The sequence below is a fragment of the Limanda limanda genome, chromosome 1 (genome assembly GCF_963576545.1).
Source record: "Limanda limanda chromosome 1, fLimLim1.1, whole genome shotgun sequence".
NCBI lineage: Eukaryota > Metazoa > Chordata > Actinopteri > Pleuronectiformes > Pleuronectidae > Limanda > Limanda limanda.
Genome location: NC_083636.1, coordinates 33,194,260 through 33,217,732, shown reverse-complemented (window position 1 = coordinate 33,217,732; position 23,473 = coordinate 33,194,260). Strand labels below are relative to the sequence as shown.

General features: G+C 41.2%; 1 protein-coding gene across 2 annotated transcripts in view; it reads left to right on the top strand.

Annotated features, from left to right (window-relative positions):
- Positions 1-23,473, top strand: part of rgs3a (regulator of G protein signaling 3a) — a 142,656-nt gene that overhangs the window by 39,037 nt on the left and 80,146 nt on the right. The window contains exons 8-15 of one of the 2 annotated variants that reach the window (XM_061071903.1): positions 11,103-11,184; positions 12,064-12,169; positions 12,479-12,899; positions 14,897-14,936; positions 15,576-15,593; positions 15,657-15,922; positions 18,166-18,243; positions 21,961-22,072. In XM_061071903.1, coding sequence (XP_060927886.1) covers positions 11,103-11,184; positions 12,064-12,169; positions 12,479-12,899; positions 14,897-14,936; positions 15,576-15,593; positions 15,657-15,922; positions 18,166-18,243; positions 21,961-22,072 — 1,123 coding nt within the window. Of the gene's footprint in view, positions 1-11,102; positions 11,185-12,063; positions 12,170-12,478; positions 12,900-14,896; positions 14,937-15,572; positions 15,923-18,165; positions 18,244-21,960; positions 22,073-23,473 lie in introns of both variants that reach the window. The other variant, XM_061071894.1, reaches the window with a different exon arrangement.

Genomic DNA, 23,473 nt, shown 5'->3' with positions numbered 1-23,473 from the left:
GTCTGCTCCAAATACGCTCGCCACAAACGAGAAAGAATTCACATTCACACTCAGAAGTTTAGCCCAGAACATTCAGCTTTCAATCATAAAAACTGCTCCGCAGAACAGGTAATCTCAATCATCGGATTAAATGGACAAGCAAAAAAGGAAGACAACTTAGATTTGGTGCGTTATCAATAATACAGAGGATTTGAGCCATTACTCTTGGTGAGTTTTTGAGAGATACTCGCATTAGAAAAACATTTCTCTGAGGTATTAATGTGTTCAGACCCCAGCAGGCGTTCAACAGCAAAATCCATCAGTTACGTAGCCTGTGTACTTGAAGTGTTGATAAGTCTTTCGGCGTCCAATTTGCCGTTGTTTTTTCTAGCCGTGCTGCTGTGTGCAGTGAAAAGAAATGAATGTCCTGCAGGGTCGAGTAGCACAGGAACAAATTCACCACAGTCAATCTTTGCCTGAACAAGATTCCAAGGTTTAATCATCAACATACTTTGCAGGGCAACTGAATTCAGCAATACTTCACATTACAAGTGTGAACGGAGCTTATAATTATTCAAATGTATTTTAAGTAACACTGTATGTTCCATTACAGTGGACATGGTCACTGACTTGTTTTTCATACACTCGAGGTTCCATGAATGTTACTCAATTAAGAATTGTCTCTCAAAAAAGGAATTGGTTTGTTTGAAATCAGTGAACTGTGAGGGATTCAACAAAAAGAGGGCACTTTACTGTGGTTAGACCCAATTGTCCCATTACATTCTATCTAGCTGCACACAATTGCACAAACTCATGGATTTCAGTTCACTTTCTATGCCTTCATCCGTGGATTATTACCTGGGATAATGGTGAAAATGTCAAAGCAGTCCGTATCATTTCTTCCTTCATGTCCAGACCTTCCACCAACTTTTGTGGAACTCTGTTTTGTAGTTTTTGTGCAAGCCTGATGACAAGCCCACAAACCAAGCAACAAGTGGGAAAACAGGACTTGTTAAAGAAAGGTGATCATAATGACTTCGACAACGGATTCAGCAGATCCGTGTCTCATCGCAACATATCCGTGTTTCTTGAGAAAGTTGAATCACTCCAGGATGTGAACTCTGTGGAGATGCAGTGGTCTCACGGAGCGACAGTAATAAGCCTGACTGGACAGGATTACACAGAGGTGCTCGATTTACTCTCCCCTTTCACACAGTCTTCCTCTCTTTACACGTAACACACATCGAACAGACACAGAAACACAAGTCAGGGGTAATTTATCACGTAAAAGTTGTGTTAGTCCTCTGACACAACACATTTGTGTATTTAATGAGCTGCACTCGGCTCAGGTTTATCTTCAGCTAAATGTTTAGTTCCTGCAAAACAGATTTATAACATACTGTTTCCTCTGTGAGGCTTTTGAAGTCATACGGAGGGTGAAGAGATGAAGAGCAGCAGCGACATGGCAAAAAGTTCTACATGTGTATCTTTGAATGCTCCTTTCCTCTCTCCATCCTACTTCCTCCCTCCCCTTTAATTCTTGTTCTCCCTCTTCCTCTTTATCTCCGGGTGAATCAGAGTAACAGATGATTGTGTGGTTTGTGTGGGACCGTCTCAAGGGAGAGTTGAGGGAGGGGGGGGGGGGGAAGCACATTCACAGACTAAATTAAGGGAGAATGGAAAACCTTTCAGACTTTCTTCTCTTTTCTGTACTCATTTTCTGTTGCCTTGTCCTTGCTCCCTTCCAGACCGCTGCGTATGTCCTCCTTCACCATTGTGGCCTCCCCCTCCTCCTCCTCCTGCTGCTTTTCCCTCTCTTTTTTCTCTCTCTGTCACCCCATGGCCATCACCCATGCGGCACAAAGAGCCCTGTGGTATCATTAACTGCCCACTCTTTACCTACTCAAACATTTCAGTGTTTGATGATGGCCTTACACATGAATAATTTCGGTGATTTACACTGGGCTCATTTAAGGCTTTGGACACTTCAGATGTCGGTGAAGATAATACTTCATATTCACAAAGGAATGTCCCTCAGAAAGACCACAAGGCTATTTCAAGAAGATTTTCCTCCATTCGCTGCCACACTTTTACAACTTTCTTCTGCATTTTTACTTAAAATCATTGTTCTTTTGAACTACGATAATTACCCCAAGTTTGGGATAAATTATGCTTTAAAAGTGTCACACCGAATGAGCTCTGTTATTTTGCTGTGTGTGACTCACTGCGAGCTCAATGTCTTTTCAATATATTAAAAAGATCTGGCGTTACCATGGTTTGCTTTTAAAGATAAGAGGCAGGGGATTGTTGGCATTTGGGATAAACACTAGCCACAGTCACGGGGGTGAGATTTTGAGATGGGAAAATATTGTACTCTGTTTATTAATCTCTGTGATATTTGGAGAATTTGTCAGTGAAAACTCCAGTGTTATTCCTTTTGGATAGCACTATAGTACATCTAAAGCCCTTTTATACACATGTATAGATGTATAGGTTCAATGTACTTGTCAAAATTTAGATAATAAAGGTTATCACAGATATTTTGACCAAAAAAAATGACAAAATGAATGAATACAGAAATGGCCCTTCTCATCGCAAGCTGTATTTATTTCTTCATTTATTTATGTACTAAACTATTCATTTCTGCATTTATTCATTTAAATTTTCTTATTCATCTACATATATTGTCCTTAACAAGAATCAGCTGAAACATCTCCAAAATGACTGTTTCCCCTTATCATGACAATGCTAGTCTGAACTCAGTGTTGGGGAGTAACGGAATACATGTAACGGCGTTACGTATTTAGAATACAAATTATGAGTAACTGTATTCCGTTACAGTTACAAAATAAATAGATGGTATTCAGAATACAGTTACATTGTTGAAATCAGTGGATTACATGATGGTACTTCTCGAGTTTATTCACTCTCTCGTAAATCCACCGGCGGCAAAGCCCCCAGGAAGCAAAAAAGTAAAATTAAAACTCAGAAGGGGAATACAAACTATGGGATGCATACTTTATCATTTATATCATATAAAATGTCATCAATATCGTTTAAAATCATTTTTCAGTGTGTTTCCTAGAGCGATACGCTCGCGTCAAGCGCAAAAAATAGACTCGACGCCGAAGCGATCGCCGCATCGGCGGAGAGAGAGAACAACGCCGCAATCATACACTTAAAAAATGCAATACAAACCGGAAGTATTCCAAGTATTCAGAATACGTAACTCAGATTAGTTAATGTAATGGAATACGTTACAGATTACATTTTTGGGCATGTATTCTGTATTCTGTAACGGAATACGTTTTGAAAGTATCCTTCCCAACACTGTCTGAACTACAGATGATGAATCTGACATGGGCCACCACAGCAGTTCATCTGCTCAGAGGCAAAGGAAAAAAACCTGCTTGTGTCATTGGCAAGGAGCACAGAGTTCATGAATATTAACAATAGTCGCGCCCTGGGTTACATGTCCCCCTGCATCACTTTGCTTGTCAGCTAGCATTAGCTCCTAAACCATCTCTGAGAAAATGGTTCTGACACTAGTGTCTGACGGGAAAGATGGGAAGGAAGGGAGAGGCAAACTAAAAAGAGGACAGTGAGGTTGGATTTTCTGGCCGGTGTCTCAGACTAAATGAAGACTGGTTAGTTTTATTGCAGGGATGTTCTCTTTTGTGAGTATTTTAGGCCCAGGGCCCTAGCTGTCCCTAACGCTGTTCTGTCTAGATGCAGGACATGTGCGTGCCGATCCTTATAACCTCTGCTAATCTTCTTTTCATTGGAGAGTTCAAGCCAGATACAAGAGTGCATATGTCCAGACCCTGGAACCGAACAGTGCATTCAAAGTACTGTCAGTGTGTTTGTTTCTGACTGAGTGAATAAAAGGCTAAAGACATTTGTCCTACTCAGGTTGAGATTTCTTAGCTCTATGGCTTTAGAGATGGCATTATAGGTGTTTTGGTCGTCAGCCCATTGCTCACTTTGGTGCGGATTCTTTGCCGGATTGCCATCAGGACATTTTTTACAGATGTTCATCCTTTTCACACGAGAATGCAGTACATCTACCACTCAATAATAGATGCAGCCTTTAAAGTAAGTATAGACTGTGAGCTGTATATAACTCCGTCCCACTATCCAGAAATAATGCCTAAATTTCCCGGTTATGAACTCTGTCAAGTTGTGGGAATTCAGAGCCAGAATCTGCACAGTCGGGATGGTGGAGTGTAGAGACGTCCCGACAGTAAACACCCTCAATCTCAGCCATCAATCATGACGTTTACCCCGATTCTATAGCATCAAATAACTAATAAAAACCAAACTTACTTGGAAAATGAACACTTGGACAAACAAAGTACTACTTTAAATGAGGAATTTGGAACTTCTATCGCAGCCAGCCACCAGGGGGCGATTGAGATGCTTTGGCTTCACTTTTATTGAGCAGTCATCTTCTCCTTTATGTACAATCTATATAGACATTCATGTCCCCCTGGTTAATCGATAATAATCAAATAACTGCAAAACAAACCATAGTATGTTCCAATTCTAATTCTTGTTAAACTAGGATGACAAACATTGTCAATATATCTTCCTTGTCTTTATAAGCATGATGACTCTTAGCATCGCTGTGCCTCCAGGATCTTTAGAGAGCTGCTGTCACATTCTGCTTTTATTTTACTTTTATATTTTGCATCCACATTTTGGTTTTAACTCCTTATTTTGATGAATTTATTTACCCACTCTTCACTTTTTATACTTTCTTTTATTATTTCTGTGTATAGTTTGTCATTCACTTGTGAAGTGTGTTGATGTTCACTAATTATGCATTTCAAAGATGAATTGATTTTACTAATACTCTAATTAATCTTAACTAATCTGTGGAAGCTTAGCCTTTGTCTGTTGCTGTACCCTCGTTATGAATCTATGTCCTTGTCTTCCAACGTTTGTATTTTAAGTCCAACTTGAGCTGTGACCCTGAACTTGGCCTTAGACCCAACTTGTGTGTTCATTGGCTTGAAAGACGCCTCCTCCTTTGATAGCTCTTTATTCCGGTCAGAAAGAGAGAGGGAGGCCGACAGGGAGATGCAGCGAGATCCCACATAACTAACCAACTGACTGGCCTCGTCTGGCTCCTAGACGAGCTTTACAAACTCTTCTTTCACTCCTCTCCCTAAGACATGCTTTCTTCTTTCCCTTTCTTCTCCCCCTCTAATCCGTCCTTCTGCCTATTTAGAGGTGAACAGCGCAGCGTGAAAGGGAGAGAAAGTGTTTTTTGTGTGCTTGACGGGTAACCCTCACCCTTTTGAAAAGGCAAACAGGGAAAAGCTGCCATTACTACTTGCATGAAGGGATCTTAAGACAACGGCCTTTTCTGCCACTTTATTCGCATTGTAGAGCCTAGTGCAGCGTCGCTCCTCGTTCACCTCTCTCGTCCTCTGTCACTTCTCTGTCCATGTGTCATTCCATGAGCCAGGCACCGAAACAGTAAAAAAAAGGAGAGGAGGCCAGCTGGGCATCAATGGGAGTTGCTAGGGGTTAGACTGGCCACTGTTTGAGCCATAATTTAACAAGCTTTTTCCTGCACTGCCGCTGAGGTGTTGTTGTTATTTTTAAGCAGATTACCTCCCCTTTCCCAGGCGTACACATATTGAAAACAAAAATAATGTTTGGACAAGTGGAAGAGGAGGAGGAGGAGGGGGGACTGTCGGGAGTTCACAGACCTGTGAATTTCCGTACCGTGTGGTTAGAGCGCTGAGGGGGAGCAGCGGAAAGGAAAAGCGGAGGAAATATGGAAGTCGAAAACATAACAAACAAGCCTAATGTCTGGACGGAGACTGTGGAGTGTGGGAGCTGAGGTGGGAAGAGGTCTGATGAGGTGGTAATTTAGATTTGTGGTGTGTGAGTTTACGTATGTGCTCTCAACAATACTGCTACCATAATCTGGTAAATGTGGTAATATAAAGTTATTATACATTGTCCTAATCGCTGTGAGAAATCAGAAAAAATATTAAGTTAAAATCCACTTTCAATGGTTTTCTCACTCCTGTTTGCTCGACCATTCCTAATAAAAACTCCTGTCTCGCTCACTCTAATTCATACACGTCACACTTGTGCCACCTATATTTGTCACTACAGTGTATATTTGCCAAAGACTGAGAGCTAAAGCACCTCTCACAACCTCATAGTGTGGACTCAGGAAGTAAACTGGCCTTATCGGGAGCAGGCACACAAAGTTGTCCTGGCTGTGCGGTAGCGAGGTATGCACAAGTGCATGTGTATGTGTGTAGAGGGGATGGGGGGGTGGCGGAGGTGGGAGGCACTTCCTCCTATTCTTCTGCAGTTGAAGAGTTCCCATGAGTGCCCCAGCCAGGAGCTACAGTGTGGCCCGAGCAGGCTGAGCCAGCGCCAGTCTCGCCTACATGACGCCGCCGCCGCCACCGCCGCACACTCTCACACAGCTGATCCCAGGCGCTACTGCAAGCGTTCAGGCCGCAGATTAAGAAGCTGGACGCTGTCTTGCAGGACAGGGCCAATGCAAGAAGAGGGGAGAAGAATGAAAACCTAAAGGATGGAATCATTGAACTTCACTTTCAAAAGAAATCACGAGGGAGACGTGAAGCTCTGGTTAAAATTATGGGTACAGATGTAGAAACCTGCACACGGGAATATGCATTAATGACTGGAGTTGTTGCAAACAAACCTTGAATGGACAAGAGTGCAGCTGGAGTTCAGTTCGCAGAGTGCTGCCACCAGGAAAATAAATCTAGACTCATTTGAGGAAAGCTGATGCGGAGCGACAGCCAGTTTGGCTGAAAAACGTCTCCAAGGACCATTTTTGTTATACTCGACAGATTCCTGTTTTCCAGCAGAGTGGGAAACAATATTGCTATCAGCAACCATCTATTGCTGGACTGCACTGCCACTCCAGCCGCTCTTTTGGCTGCCGTCACTGCTGAGATGATCCATAACACCCTGAAGTGCTCCCAGCCGATGGAACACAGCCCTAGGAGAACACACTCGCCCGCACAGAGGAGGCTGTGGAGATACTCGGGCTGCAGAGGGGGCGGCCAGGTGGAAAGTCACCGTCGCAGTGTGTGCGTGCTAGCTGCGGACTTAAACCCTGGAGAAGGAGGGAGAGGAGGAGGAGGTGGAGGTGTCCTGCACACCATCCACGGGCTGTGCCACCTGTGCATCGGATGTAGGCTGCCACAGGTGTGTGTTTTTCAGAGAGAGGAAGATAGAAAAAGGGAAAACGCGCGTCAAGTGCAGGGTATCAATCACTGATGGGAGAGAGAGAGACTTGAAGAATGAATTACAGCTTTGAAAGTTACTATCTCTGCGGTCTGCTTTCATAATTAATTTGCTAGAAGATAAAATGTATTCCATAATTTATAAAAGGTGAAAGCAGAAAGAGCTGCACATAAAAAATTTAAATGGTAACATCTCTGTTTGCGTACTGTCACAACCAAATATTTTGCCATTGCTGAGTGGGAGAGAAATGCACTTTCAGCTGCGTGTCCAACACGTCCAGGAAAGGAACAACAGCCTGTAAGCGAAACGAAGGAGATTTGGAGGATATGGTTCCTGAGAGGTGAAGAGCTGCTCTCTCTCTCTGTCTGTGTCCTTACATTATTTATCCTCATTGAGAGAGAAGGGGGCTGATGGAGGGACAGCGGATGAGACTAGACAAATATTTGCTGTGGCGTGAAGCGATGCCACATCCTGCTTGTCTGAAATGCACATTTAAAGAATAGGAAACCAAACTTGACATTGAGGTGAAACAGTGTATTAACACTATAAGAGAATGAAAAAAATCAACGAAGACTGCAGCAGTGAATCAGAGAGAATATTTGTAACACTGGGCTAACGTGACCAAAATGTAGCATGACACTTCACTTCTATGTGTGTGACTTCGGTGTTGGGCGTGCTGTCTTAGTCACTCAACATACTGACCCAGATAACATTGTCTCACCACACACAGTACAGTTGATCCGCTGTGTGCACTTGGTAGATGTTATTTAGTTGTATGCGCACCTGTTGGCAGTGAATGTTATCTCTGCTGCTCTGTTGGAAGGCAGACAAGACGTGTACTGAAATCCTCCGGAGGAGACCGGCAGGATTTATTTCTTTGCTCCCGGCTTCATGCGGTCGTGTCTGAGAGGATGGTGGTGCACTGAGGCATGAATGTAAAAAAGGGGAAAGCTTGGTCACACGCACATGAACTCATACACACACACACAGGTTTCCCCCCTTGGGTTGCAAGAAAGTTCATATTTTTTAAGTTTTAGTGTATTTTCTTTTTTCACATGCCCTTTGATTGAATCATCGTTTTATCAAGAAGACCCACCTCATTTTATTCATCCTGAGAACTGTTCCCATTCATTTATCTTCAGAAATGTGTCTTCAGGATGTAATTAAAAAAACGTAAAGAACATTCATACAAATTTTTTCCATTATTCTATTGTTCTCTTTTCTGTTTTAGCTTGAGAATAATCGCTCCGTTTTATTGTTGAAGTAGGAAACCGGCGGCTGGTGCTGCTTCTCTCTGGCAGACCAGAGGGAGCTCGAGTGGTTGGACTTCACAAAGCTCACAAATTGAATTAATGCTGTACAAGCTCTGGAGTTTGGAGGAATCAAGCAATATTTGAAAGTTCAGAGAGTTCCTCTTGAAAAGGAAAACCATCTCTGAAACCTACTCTGTTAAAAATTATGGATATATAGATCTCTCTCTCTCAGCATAGTTAATTTTCATCTTTTTTCAATTTTCTTCAATTGCAAGATGATCCTACAAAACGTTCTGTGACTGGTCGCCTTAATTCCACTGAAAGGTTTTTTTAATACCATCTGTTCCACTATTTGTCTTTTTCATCTGCTCTCTCACCATCACCCTCTCTCACCACTGTTTAATCCATCTTTTTTTGTTTCCCCGTTTCTCGTTTTTCATCTCGTCTTTCACTCTCATTTTCTGTATGTCATAATTATTTCCCTCTCTCTGGTTTTGTCACACATCCAGACTCAAGGATGATTAGTTTAAAACCGGTCTCGTCTTAATACGACAATATCAAAGCAGAGCACGGCCACAGGTTTAGCAAGTATAATACTGTCTGTACTTATTTTTGCTACAGTTATGAATTAAGGGAAAGAGTTGTGTGTGCCTGTGTGCCTGTGTGCCTGTGCCTGTGTGCCTGTGTGCCTGTGTGCCTGTGTGCCTGTGTGCCTGTGTGCCTGTGCCTGTGCCTGTGCCTGTGCCTGTGCCTGTGCCTGTGCCTGTGCGTGCGTTCAGCCTCAGAGGAACAAGGTCAAAGCTCTTATCATAATAGTAGCAAGCATCACAGATCATGGTTGCGATCATATGATTTAGCTGAGGTCCTGTCGGCACACGCTCGACAAATCACGAGTTAACCTCAGCTGTCAGTCGTTTTTCTATCAAATGGTCAAAACCAAACTCTTGAACATACATCAGTGTCATAAAAACTGTTTGGCTCATATCCCAATCATTAATATGGAGGAGACTGGATTAATGACCTATATTGCAACCACCCACCAGGTGACGATCAAGATGCTTTGCCTTCACTTTGTGGGGAGCTGCCACGTCGTCCATCTTTGTGTTCAGTCGCTGGTCTGTCTGTTTACTTGCTGCAACTCAGCAAAAATCACAGACACTGATTTAATCTAAAGAGCAGATTAAGTTACCGTCACATGTCGTACATGGAGATTAAAACAGATGACCGCAGCAATTTCTCTTTGTACGACAGGTATTAAACCCAGTTTTCTTTCTCTGTAGCGTGACCATTATATTTCAACAGTGTCAGTTTGGATGTAGATGGAAATAGAAACAAAAAAGAGCACATAAAGAGTGTAGAAATGTGGTTTAAAAAAGAAAATGTGGCCTCAAACAGTGACATGGGGCACACAAAATCAGTGGACTATAAGAGACCGCAATCGTCCCCGACATTTTAGGGTCATCATGAGCTTCAGGCCCCTGAATAATCCCTATTATTTCTCTGTGTGCTGCATCTTGCTCATGGGTAGACTTTGGAATTTAGCAGGATATACTCGTAGTTTTCCTGTGCCAGAAAAAGATGGCAGGGATTTGTGTGTGTTCAGGGCCGTGGTTGTCAGCAGATAAGGTTGGAAAGTGAGATGTTTTGGATGGAACCTTGTTGACTTTGGCTCAGACTTTCGAGCACAGGTACTGAATGACGATGTGGGGGGGTCAAAGAGAGAGAAACACAATGGGAAAGAGAGATCAGCATTATCTGTGTGTGTGCTCTGTGTGTCGATCTGGTAGATTTGAGCAGACAAACACTCCGTCTTTCTGCCGTGATGTTGAGATTTTGCAAATTGATGCATTGCTGATTGGATTAGATGAATTCATTCCAGCAAAATCTGTCCAAACCTGTTATTTTTGAAAATAAAGAATTGGATTAAAACACTAGAAATACATTCTGACATTAGGCAAAGACGCAATACATGAAAATCTTTAATCTTTACTGACAATGGATTCTAAACAAATTTTTAATAACGACTCGTACAATACTTGATATGAAATTCATTAAGAGAATGTTTAAGTATTAACAGTTACTTGCTGTGGGCCAGTGTGTGGAATCTCTTAATCTCAGTGGGATTAACCTGGAAAAATATATAAGTGTATTTCAAGAGGCAGCTGTATGTTGTATAACTCATATTTGCATACAAGTGAGTAGGTTTTATATCCCTCTATAACAATAACTGTTGTCTATGATCGTAAAAATGTGTCTATATTGTTTAAATTAATGTTTTGTGTGAGAGACTTTCTGTTTCTAAGAGATATAAGTAATCTGCTTGCGGCAGAGTCTGCATATGAAATTCTTCCCACACTACAGAACACAGAATACCTTTCTTCCATCTATCGGAGTTGTTTTTCACATTAATTCAGCTAACTGATTTCACGGGGATTGTCTTATGAAAGCATTAACAGGAAGTAGACGCCGGAATCAAAATCTACTTCATCATCCCGTAGGAAGGGAGTTCATCATCTCTTTTTGCCAGCATGTTACTTTTGGTTTCCCAGGTAGTGGGAGAGAGAATGAGATTGTATCTATGTTTAATAAAATAACTGTGCGTGTGTGTTTGTTCTGCAGGTGATCATCCTTCGAGGAAAGGATGGATATGGCTTCACCATCTGCTCAGATTCCCCAGTGAGGGTCCAGGCCGTTGATCCAGGCGAGTTTGCATGCACATGTCCGCCTCCTGGGATCTTTCTTTCCAGAGAGAAGCTTCTTTGAGGTCTTTCATGTCGTAGGACCGAAATACCTTTTTAAAGACGAAACAGGCTTACTTTAACTTTTTATTAGCGCTTCTCGTTGCAAATTCTTGTTCTAGCACCAAAATCCTACATTTCTTAATTTAAAGTAGCCAAAACAAAATTGCTTTGCCAAACATGGTAATGTTGTTGGCTATGATAAATTTTCATTCGCAAGGCTTCTTACAAGTGATTTTTTTCTTTGAATGTTGATGACATGAACCAATTATTGATTTTCTTTCCCCCACTATTCCAATTTAAAGTTACCAGACTGTGTAAACAATATGGTAATAGTTTATTTTACAGTGAAAGCTGCTCTTGTTTTACATTTATTGAGCAAAGTTTGTAAACTGATGCATGCCACTTCGTACATCATGAAAGTTTCATTCACCACCTGTGGGTCATGTATTTATTTATTTTTATATAACTCCTGGTTTTAGCTTTGGGCATTATCATTAGGTCTGACTCAGTCAGCAGGGTGTAGCAGTTAATAAGGAGCCCGGCTGTGAAGCTCCCATGTTCACAGTGGTTCACCCTGAAGCCATGTGTTTGAAGGAGATGCTGAATCTTGAGTTGATCACATGGTTTCAGTCCTTGTTCAGAGATTCAAAACTGTTTCATGTCCATATCAGGTGCATCTTAGCTTAAATTATTACCTTATTGTTTCATGTGTACAGTAATTAGCAATTCTGTACCTAGAAGTATAATAAATAAAGTAAATTATAGCCATGGATAGGATGAAAGGTACTTAAAGGATGTAAAAGTAACAAAGGTTTTTTTCTGTCTCTTCACTCGGGCAGGGGGTCCAGCAGATCAGGCAGGTCTGCAACATTTGGACACGCTCCTGCAGCTGAATGGGCAGCCAGTGGAGCAGTGGAAGTGTGTGGACTTAGCCCATGCGATCAGGTAATAGCCAAACCCAATACAACAGAGGATTATGGGACAATTAGCACCTAATTGTTTGAACGAATGAAAGGCTTATCCAGGACTCAGGACCAGCGATCAGTAATGATTATCTAACCGACTGAGAGACATTATATGTTGGATGTAGAAAGATCGTTCATTTTACAGTGAGTTCAGGTTAGCAGACATCAACATTATCTAAGTTATTAAATTGTTGCATTGTTATTCTTTCAGAGTTGCTTCACAAAATATATACATGTCATATCCACTCCTCCAGATTTTGTTCAACATTCTCTTTCTTTCTCTGTGCAGAAACAGCACCAATGAAATCAAAGTGGTGGTGTGGCGCACCGGTCCCTCAGCCAAACCTAATTTTGAGGGCCTCATCCACCGGCCCTCCTACAAGCCCTCCACCTCAAACTATGACACCCCCTCGCCCCCCACCCGCAGGCGTGCGCCGGATAAAACCCCGCCCGCCGTGCCGCCTCTCCCCGCTCACCACCGTGCCACAGCCGCCCGCAGGCTGCTGGTCAACGGCTCCGAAGCCGGAAACAGCAGCGGCCTAGGCATGGGGACCCTCGCGTGGGGGGCCCAGGGGGGGTCCGCCGAGGAGCTGGACGGGAAGCCGCGGCACCTCCACCACCCGCACACTGCCACGCTGAAGGGTACCAGGGTCAAGGCCTCCAACGGGGACAACTACATCATCCTGGCGCCCATCAACCCCGGAAGCCAGGTACCGCAGGCTGGTGGTGGACTGCACCTTCATCATCTTCTTCGTCCTCCTCATCCTCACCATGGTCATATGATGGCTCATCCTAGATATGTCTCCTTACCTTACATCCCTGGTGCCGGTAGATAGAAGGACTGTGTTTACAGCGTGTCTGGGCCATCTGGGTTGCTGCTGTCTCACCGATCTGTGCTTCACAACGTGTCGTGAACATAACACATAGAGATCAGTCCTGCAGCTACAGGAAGCAGTAGGAGACAATAACATATAAAGTGCAGCTGTTGATAATAAATTGTGTCTATATCATGTGAAGCTTTTGGCAGTTAAACACATTTTATATTAGGAAAACAATGCTATGTATCTGACATCATTTATCTTATAGATAACTTATTGCTGAATCCGCTGTGCCATCTACGTCAGTATTTCCAAAAGAAATAGTTCTGCCATTTAAGAAGAAAACTAAAAATATTACTTTAACAATTTCACATTCCAAGACTGGTCCATTACAAGTATAACATGTATGTACATGCACAGTATGACATGTACATAGTGTTTTATATAACGTGTACTTATGGATGCATCTATAGTGACATCATGTATATGAGTTAAAAGTTTTCACCATAAAAACAAAATAAAGCAAACTCATTAAATCAAAAAAGACTGAACTGAATTCCTCAGCTAACAACCTCACAATGATAAAATACTAACCTATTAACTCAACCTCCTCATGGTGAAAAACATGTTTTAAAGGGTCCAGGATGTGTTTGAGTCCCTGCAGCACAAACCTCTGTCTTTTAGGGATAATACGGTAATCTAGGTTCAGTTTTCAGGCTCTAAAAAGTGTTTCCAAGCTTCCAAAACATTTCTAACCAACTAAACCCTTTGGCTTTTACATTGTTTCATTTACATCTCTCTTCCTCTCTGCTTGTTTCCTACTGAGCTTGTGACTTGAAGCTGCGTGTGTGTGTCTGTGTGTGTGTTGCGTGTCTGTGCGTCATGCAGTGTCCATCTTCATCAGTAAATGCTTGTCAGGTTCTGGTTTAGCAACAGAACATCTTTGTGCATTGCAAAAGACATGAGATCAGACTGATTTCAGAAGGAAGAGATGACACTAAGTCAAGGAAATGACAATACACTGTAAAAACAAAAAAGGGTCCGGTGGTTTGGAAATATTTGGGGAAGCCTCTGGAAAAAGAGTGAACAAAAAATACCCCTTCAAACAGCCACCACTTCTGTCACACAAAATATAAAGGGGCAAGAATTTGGCAAAACTTTGTGGTGGTCATCGGCCGGCTGCAAAAACAGAAAGCCCCTGCGGAAATAGGTCACGTTGGGGACATATCCCAAACGACACAATACAAACCCGTACAGCGCTCACACGGCAGTGTGTTTATCCTAATCTGGAGGAATAAAATCCTCCTAATGATACGTTTTTAACATTTTGCGGCTCTCAACTCCCAAGTTCGCGTCCTGTATTAAAGTGAACAACATGTGACGTGATGGCAGCTTTCTCTCCTCGCTGCCTCAGTTGACTGTAATTGGTCATGACAGGGAGAAACCATCACTGCTTCACTGAGTCCTGCACGACTCGAACGGCCTCAGCTGAGTCCTGGAAAACCAGATTCAATGTCATGCGAGAGGCTGTTGATGATATTGTCCAGCTTGATGCCAAAACATAAACTCATGGCCCGGCAGCAGTGGAAGTTAAAGTACATGACACACATACTACAGAATAACAACCAAACTTTAGGACTTTCGAGAAAAACACGTAAAATGACACTTCTCTTTTGTTATAATAAGAAAATGTGTCTCATTAAACCCTTTACTTATCCAGATGTTTTATAAATTACGTGATGGTCACATCATAAAAATTAAAGAACATGATAAAGAGAAATTCCCCATAGACACTGTATCTTACCGCATTGCTTTAGATGGTCATATCTTAGATGTCAGTTAGATAAATGTATTATTAATTATAATGTAATTTCACATTACTCTTTCAGATCTTGAGGCCTGTTTACCAAGACGACCAGGGGACATTAGGTAAGACGTGCATGTTATTTTCACACTCCTGCAGTGTTTTGTTATTATTTCTATTGTCGGGTATTTGGGCCGAGAGCCACAGTTTAAATTGGCTTTACTCTGCTATTGTTTTGGACCTAGCCCAGTGTTAAATTAGGTTTTCTTATTCCAAGTTTCCGGTTACTGATGTGATATAATTCACTTGAACATCTACAACTTAAATAACCTCAACTTAAACTGACTGCATAAATAAAGTGAATGCAACACTTTGAACATCTTTTTTTCTCAAAGCTTATCATTATAACAGATTAAAATATAATTTATGTGTCCACCTCTTTGAATCCATATAAGCTGGAGCTGGCAAAGTTACATCCAAAAACACTGAGGCAGGAAATAAATATTTCAGGTCCTGACATCTAAAAGATTAATTCCACTCAGTCCATTTTAATTGAATTTCTAGCAGTTTTGAATAGTTGATTCCTGACCTCTTGCACTTCTGGACAAACTCTGACCCAGATTTAATGGCCTGTATCTTGCTTAGTCAGATCTCCCATTCTATATTTACTAACACAACATAAATATATTCAGAAATGGCAGTAGTTGGTATGAGATCTGTATCTATTTGCACAACTGCTTCACCTTCCTTTTCTTTGTCAGCAGCCAGGTTATACCCAACACGTCAGGGCTCTGGTCCACAACCGCAAACCCAGGCCGGTGGTGGACACGCTGGTTTCTCTGGAGGTCCGAGTGGAGGTGTTGGAGGAGGAGGAGGCGGTGGTGGTGGGGGTGGATTCTCAAGCCGCACCGGCTTCCTAAGACGGTCCAACAACTCCAAGACGACAAAGACGTCATCCACCTCCACGAATGCAGGCGGATCCAACTACCAGCAGAACGCCAACTTTGCAAACTACCAGAACTGCACTATTGTCCGCTCACATACTCCACATGGAAACTATGGATACGTGAAAGTGGCACCCAAGATCCTTATCTTCCCCATTTTTGTTCAGGTAGGACAATTCGTGTTCATACCTGTGTTTTTTATAATAGTGGGGTTTTTTTTGTGAACTTTTATTAGAACAAGTACCTTGACAGTGAGTCTCTGTCAAGGTACACAGCATGTCATACAATATTACAAGTGAAGATAAAATAAAAATAAAACACAAATGGCAGAAGAGTTATCCCAATGGGTTTACATAGTTTCACATTCAGTCCAGCTTGTCCAGTCAAATGTCAAAAGAATGTTCATTTAAACAGATACATTATCACAGGTGTCCACTTTGCAAAGTAAATGTCCATCCGGAGTCGTAGGCTTGCAGTTAAACCTTCCATGCAATTCACAGCCTGGAGCCTCTGGGCCCACTGGTCCACGGTAGGTGGGTGGGGCTTGAGCCAGTTTACTGTGATCATTTTGTGGGCAATTAGCATCATAACTCTGATCATATACAATTCATTTTTCCTTAGCCCCCTCGAAGGTGTAGTTCCCAAAATCAGCTGTTGTGGGTCAATAGAGCTGTCTAAGTTCAAGATCTCACGTATCTCCCTCATCACCGCCTCCCAGAACTTCTGCAATTTAGATGTTAGTGGTTTTATTGTAAAATATAATGCATCAAAATTTGTCCCAGAGGTTAGTTATTAAATAATCATCACATTGTAGTCAACATGTATGTTTTTACACCATGATTTGACTTCTATTCTTCTGCAGACTAAACAGACAATATATCACGTGTTAACTAGTGGGCTTTATAGGTTATAATAAACATATCTTGTTGACTTTGGACAGAGCCCAACTAGCTGTTTCCCCATTTTCCATTAAGATAACAGGTCGCCGGCTGTAGCTTCATGTTAAATGAACAGATATAATCTTTTCATCTAATCCTCAGTAGATAAAGCAAATACGTGTATCTCCTAAAATGGCTAACTTTTGTTTATCAGGTAGACTGAAACAAAAGGAGGGAGAACTGAAAAGCAATGGCTGAACTTAAACATGCGTGGTCATAATTAAGTATAAGCATGTGAGACCTCATGTTGTCCTGAAAAGGTTTTCTCTGTGGTCAAATAGGAAAATCCACATATAATGGTGCAGAAGATGGAGGTTTTTCTGTAGATATGATTGTTCTCTCGAACGCAGAGGTCAAAAGAAAGTAGACATGTGACATTTAGCATCTGTTAAATATACGGTTGATGTTCAGAGCATCTTGTATTTTGTCCCTTTATTTATGGGGGAATTTCTACCTTAAGGCTGCAGCACTTGTTTGTCTGCTGAGATGGAGACACAGAGGTTGAACCTCAGAGTTTAATGTTTAACCGAATAACAAGGAAGTTTCTTGACTTGAATTTTATAAACATTAACGAGAAAGAAAAGGGACTGAATAAATCCATTTAAACGGCTTATTTTGGCCTACAATGATTTGTCATATTCTGTTTAGCTAGGACTGTTTATACAAAGGTTCACCTGTCTGCAGAAAAAAACGTTTATTACTCGACTAATATATATTCAATTTTTATTCTGATGTATATTCGAACAGAAAGACTTCATATTCCTGTGAGTTAATACTAATATGTATTGTGTAGTATGATAATCAGTAAGATGAAATGGGGGACTTACCCAAGTTAGGCAACAGATGGAACTTATTTAAAATCATGTTTCATTGCAAAACATTTTTTTATAATTTAGCTGTTCGCTGTGAGACATGATTGTTGTGATGTGATGTTTTCTCCCACATGTCACATACTGTTGGTATCTTGGGGTCTTCGAAGCATTGACACGTTGACTGCAGGGGTACTTCCTGTTAATTCACACCAAAACATGCAAACCTGACCCTCACCACAAACACACAACACACCCACACACAACCACACACACACACACTGTGAATCTGCCCCTTTTCTCAAACTCTGGACTTGAGAGGAAGTCCCCTTCTCCCCCATACTTTCTATTCATTTTATTTATTATACTCAGACTTCACGTACTGCTGCACAGCTCGCCGTCCATCTTCAGAGAAACTTTATCACTTGTGTTTCTTAAAGCAGAAGGAAAAAAGACTCGCTCTTAGTAGTGTAGTAGAGCATTTAGATTTTGGAGCTGAAATGGATTTGGTACCACAACTTTCTTTCACTAAGAGCAATATTTCCCTCTTTAATTTGATCTTGGGAAATGCTTAAGAGACAAAACCCAAATATATAATTTACAACTGAATGATGTCAACAACCTTTACGTCCTAACCTGTCTCTGTCGCTCTTCTCCGTGCAGCCTCTTGACCTGTGCAGCCGAACGCTCATCCTATCTGAGGAGATGATACTTCACGAGAGCAAGCACCACTCTCTTAAGGTAAGTGCTACCAGTACTAGTACAGCCTGTGTGTACATCTCCGTCTATACATGTGAGGTCAATGCATGCAACAGAAGTTAAAGGTTGAGTGTGTAGAATTTAGTGATATTTAGTGGTGAAGTCGCATGTGACAGCTGAATGCCCTTCTCCTCACCCTCCCCTTCCAAACATGACAGAGAACCTGTGGTAGCTTTCAGTTGTCATACAGTAAAAAAGATGGCGACCTCCATAGAGAGGACCCACTCCTGGTGTAAATATAAAGTATTTAAATATAGGGTTATTTTATATTAAATTTCTGCCAATATATCCCTTTCAGCTAAATGTTACACACTGGACCTTTTTAAGTGTACATTTGGTCTGTCCTGTGAAAAGAGCTCCGTCCATTTACTTCAGTTTACTTTTCCACACGGCAAGTTTGGTTGTTGTTGACAGGGAAACGCCCAAAACCGTGTAACTCCATGATCAAAAACTAATCTGAAGAAAAAAAAATAAGGCTGAAAAATGGCACCACTGAGGTTGAAATGTGAGCCTGGTGATGAAAAAGGAAATGTGATTTTCTTTGTGCTTCTTTCGAAGAGTTTATAAATTTGATTGATACAGAAAGATTGAGGCCCTACCCCCCCCTCTCCTCTCCTCACCTCACTTGTCATGATAAATGTAGCCTAACAGGCTAGTGGCAAACATTTTGTTAGTTTGTCACTACTGGTTGTGTGGTTTGTTTCTTTTGGCCAAACTGGATGAGATGGTCCGTTGCCCCAGTGTGCATCAGTACTCAACATGTGTTTGTGTTTTAGTTTTATCTTAGTATACAGAAGGGGGGGGGGGGGGGGGCAGAGGGTACAGAGCAACATCCTTAGAGGAGATATCTGAACATCTGAACCTCTCTGATGAATTCGTAACGACTCTGAACCATCAGGTCCACATCAGTCGAGTGGAATGAATAATTGACGGAGGAGCAGAGTGTGAAACATCTGACAATCACAGAAATTCTGTTTCATGCCTCAAAAGAAAACGGCAACTCCTCACAGCAACTCATATTTTACTTATACGAACATTACCGGTCAAAAGTTTTGGAACATCCTGGTTTCTAGCGTTGAAATGTGAGCGATTAAACTTTAAATCGTAAGGTAAAAATACATCATGTGGATTTCATAGAAAACACATCGAGGATTCATTTTTCAGGGATTTAGAAAAGTTATAACTTCCAGATTTCCAACAGGCAGCTTTCAAAGACCTCAGTCTGTACAACGGCAGTAAGTACAAACTTCTAAATTATTATTAGACCCATACTCAACTGCAGGAAGTCGTACTGGAGATTGCCAACGGTAACAAAGGTTTGGATCCTCACATAGAAACCTAATGGCTGAAACATTAGAAGAACAGAACCAGACAATGACTTCAGACAATTCAATGTGCAAATTCAATAAAAGAAAAACCTGTTCGGCAGAAGAGTCGATCGACATCATTATTTTTTAGCAACTTGCAAGAACTTTAAACACGACAACGCAAATTAATCAACTCGACTGGAATCGTATTTGAAATGTTAAGGCTTTTGGAACCAGTGTTTGGATCGCAGGAATCTTATTGTGCTGTCGTTTTAAGGAAAAACACGCAAAGCGAATGTGTGTGTGTATTTTCGAAAAGCGAAAAGAGAGTCGTTGCGTTAAATCAAGATCTCGCCACAACTCTTTAATTCGCCCTGTCAGATAACAACTGTGCAGTGAAATGCATTGACTGCTGGCATGGAAGGTGTAGTCCTGGCCTGTCTCTGGGGTCAGTCATAAAACAAATATTTAACAGCCAGTGTTTGTCGGGAGGGAGTTTCTCTCCACTCTGCCTCTTTATACAGGCTTGTTTTTAATGATCTGTGTGTGTGTGTTGTTCAAGCTTTTACTCTTTACTCACTGGGGTTGTGTAAGTCTACCCCGCAGGCGAACGCACAAACTCTAGTGTTCACACAAACGGGCAGCTCTTTCTTTGTGATGCATGAACACAATATGAGCAGAAACATGGCACAGAATGGATTCTGGCTTAAGTGACATTTGGACAAATTGATTTTTAGGAGGACAAATATTAGTAAGGCTTCAAAGTGACAACGGACAAAACAGATTTGAGTAGGTTTAATGATGAAAAGAATTTAAGACAGAATAATACATTTTCTGAAAGACAGAATTTAGGAAATTTGATAGAAAATATAAAAAGGTGATCATTTAGATCTTATTGGTGTGGAGTATCAATGTATTTTCCATCCTTAGTTTCTAGTTATCAAAAAAAATGAAGGCGATTAAACCACTTAAATCTGATAAATCCTCCTAATTTTACTGTGTCGTATATAATGTGCTGATGGTTAATTAATGAAGGTAGTTATAATCTTTACAGCAAAGGTTAACACAGGATATCGGCTGCTTGATACATAAATTAATTGACTCATCAGTTGTAAAATAAGACTACGTTGTCTTATATATTTGCTGTAACTAGATGACAAAATGTTATTTTATTTATCATTAAATAACTGTTGGCTGGACGCATAACAAACTTTGTATTTATTTAAGAATGGGACCAAAGTTGTTCTTGGAATACTCACAAGTTGAAGATTGGTTGACATAAAAGCTGCATTTGTTCATTTTTTTACTTCTCTGGTCAGTGTGTATTTGTTTATGCATGTGAGTAGATGTTTACCTCTTATATGCTGTGTCCTTCTTCTTTATTTTGACTTACATCCCCTTCCACCCACACAACCACATACGCTACACACAGACACACTTTCTAACCAGATACTGGCTACATCTGAGATGCCGTCTCTTCTATCTCACCCTTCAGACGAAGCCACCAAAGCAAAAGCGTTGTCTTGAACTGTCGCCCGTCCGCATGAATCACACTGCGTGCTGCTTATGTTGCATGAAAGCACGGCCTCACACAAACGACCACTCGGTCCACATCTAGACTTCTTTTTCATTTTATAATCTACTTCTTTGTCTATTCATTTTTCGCAAGCCTTAAAGCCAGTCATGCAAAACTCTAGAGTCAGTCTTTAAAGTAGCAACCACTTATATAATTAAAAAGCGATCGAAAGTCCTCTACAAGCAACATGACACAATAATTAATCTTGTAAAAATTATATTTTTCTGCAGACATTGATCCACATTACAGACATGCATGCACAAAATCTGCCTTGCAAAAACGGCTAAAGTGATGTGAAAATGTTCATTACTTCCACAGAGAATTTTTATTAAAAGAGCATATTAAAAGCCCAGATAATCAAGTTCATTCGTTTTTTTATTGAGTGGAAATAAAGTGATTTGTGTTATAAAACGCTCTTTTGCAGCTGTACAAAAACACATAAAACTGAAGTGTATTATACTTTACAAGCGTTACCGTTTAGACTTTGAAGCCATGTCCTGTCTTAACTATGTAAGCGTGAAGTGCATTTCCTGTGTTATAGGTTATGAGTTGGTTACAGCTCAAACAGCGGTGAGACCTTTGGGGTGTTAGTTGGTCTGTGTGAATTTCACTGGTTTGCAGATGTGTTTGTGAGATGTGATTAATTTAAGGTGAGAGAATCAGTGACTCCAGGATGAAACCTTCTCCTCCGTCCCTTGTTGCTTCCTTTTCAACCTCACTCCTCCTTTTACTTCACATCCTCTTTTACAAACTCTTTTTCATCCTCCTCCACCACCCGGCCTCTCTGATGTTTTTTTTCTTCTTCTCTCTGTGAAGGTGACAGTGTTCGTCTACAATGACCTGATGCTGGTGACGAGAGAAGATGAACCAGGCAGATGTAACGTACTTCAGAGCCCCCTGTACCTCAGACAGCTGCGGCTCCAGGACGGTAAGCGTAAGCGCAGTACACCAGTCACCAAAACTGAATTCCTAAATACAGAATAATAGTTGTAGCTGCTGCGAAATATTCTGAAATGTCAGAGATAATGAGAACAAAGTAGAGTTAAAAATGTTAAATTCATTTGATTACCTCTGAAAGTCCAAAAACAAAAACACTAGCCAAAAGTGCAATCTGTAAACACATCTCCAAAGTCACCATATTAAACCATGTTTGACCTTTCACAGTTAAACACACGATAATAAGGAACAAATGCAACATTTAAACACTCTAATAGCCCAACTAGAAATAAACATACAGGACTATTATCGCAGTGAACGTTTCAGCTCAGCTCAACCAGAGGATATTTAGGAAAACGCTGCCCAAGTTCCTGTTGCTTTGTCTTTTTATTTCACCTTGGTGTAAACAATGGTCTCCTCTGCGATGTGGAGAGAATGGTTTGGCCGTCGGGGGCCAGAGCACAGAGCGCCGTCAGCTCAAATAAATAGGCCTCACTGTAAATATCTGTGTTTGGAGTGGTGGGTGGAGGAGTGGGTGAAGCTGGGAGTCATGCTTAGGGCAGAGCAAAGGGAGAGGTACTTTGAGAAAGTGGTGGGCAATAACCAAGTACATTTAATCAAGTACACATTTGAGGCAATGTACTTAACACTTGTACAGGCACTTATGCAAATGTCTACTCCTACTCTATTGTACTCTTTATTTCACTACTTTTGTCTGACAGCTTTAGTTACTTTTCAGATGAGAAGTTTTTAGGTACTAGCATAGTCTCACGTAGCCGCGTAGTCATTATCCACAGGTGTCAGCAAAAACACGTGATAGAACAAAATGGCAACCCACCATGACATCACCCATTAGTTTGTGAACTGATATTTTGAAGCATCAAGTTTGGCATTTCTTTCCAGCGCCATCTTGCTTTTTTTTAAGTAAGTAGCCATATTTTTGAAGTGCACATTCATCACCGTTGTTATATTGTGCTAAAGGTAATAAGCACAAAATGTTGTTAGATTATTGTGTCATGTTTAATATTTTTAGATATTAATTTAAATATTGATGAGGTAGCGTGTCTGCTGAGTCAGTATAATGACAGTGTGGTTACCTCCTGCTTATTTGCTTGATTAGAATCAACAAAAAAGCCAAACTGTGTAATAGCGCGGGATATTAATTGCAGATACACAATAGGAATAGAAAACCACACATGCAAGCCGAGGTTAACACAGTGAGGGAACAGTTAATAAAAACATCCAATCAGCACATTAACATTAGCACATTAATCCTGATGCAGGGTGATACACTCTCCCTCCCACAGACATCGCTGCTCTCCCCTGCAGGGAACGCTTCTGACCTCCGCCCTTCATCCAAACCGGCAGAGATCTCCAGGGTGGGGATTCAGTA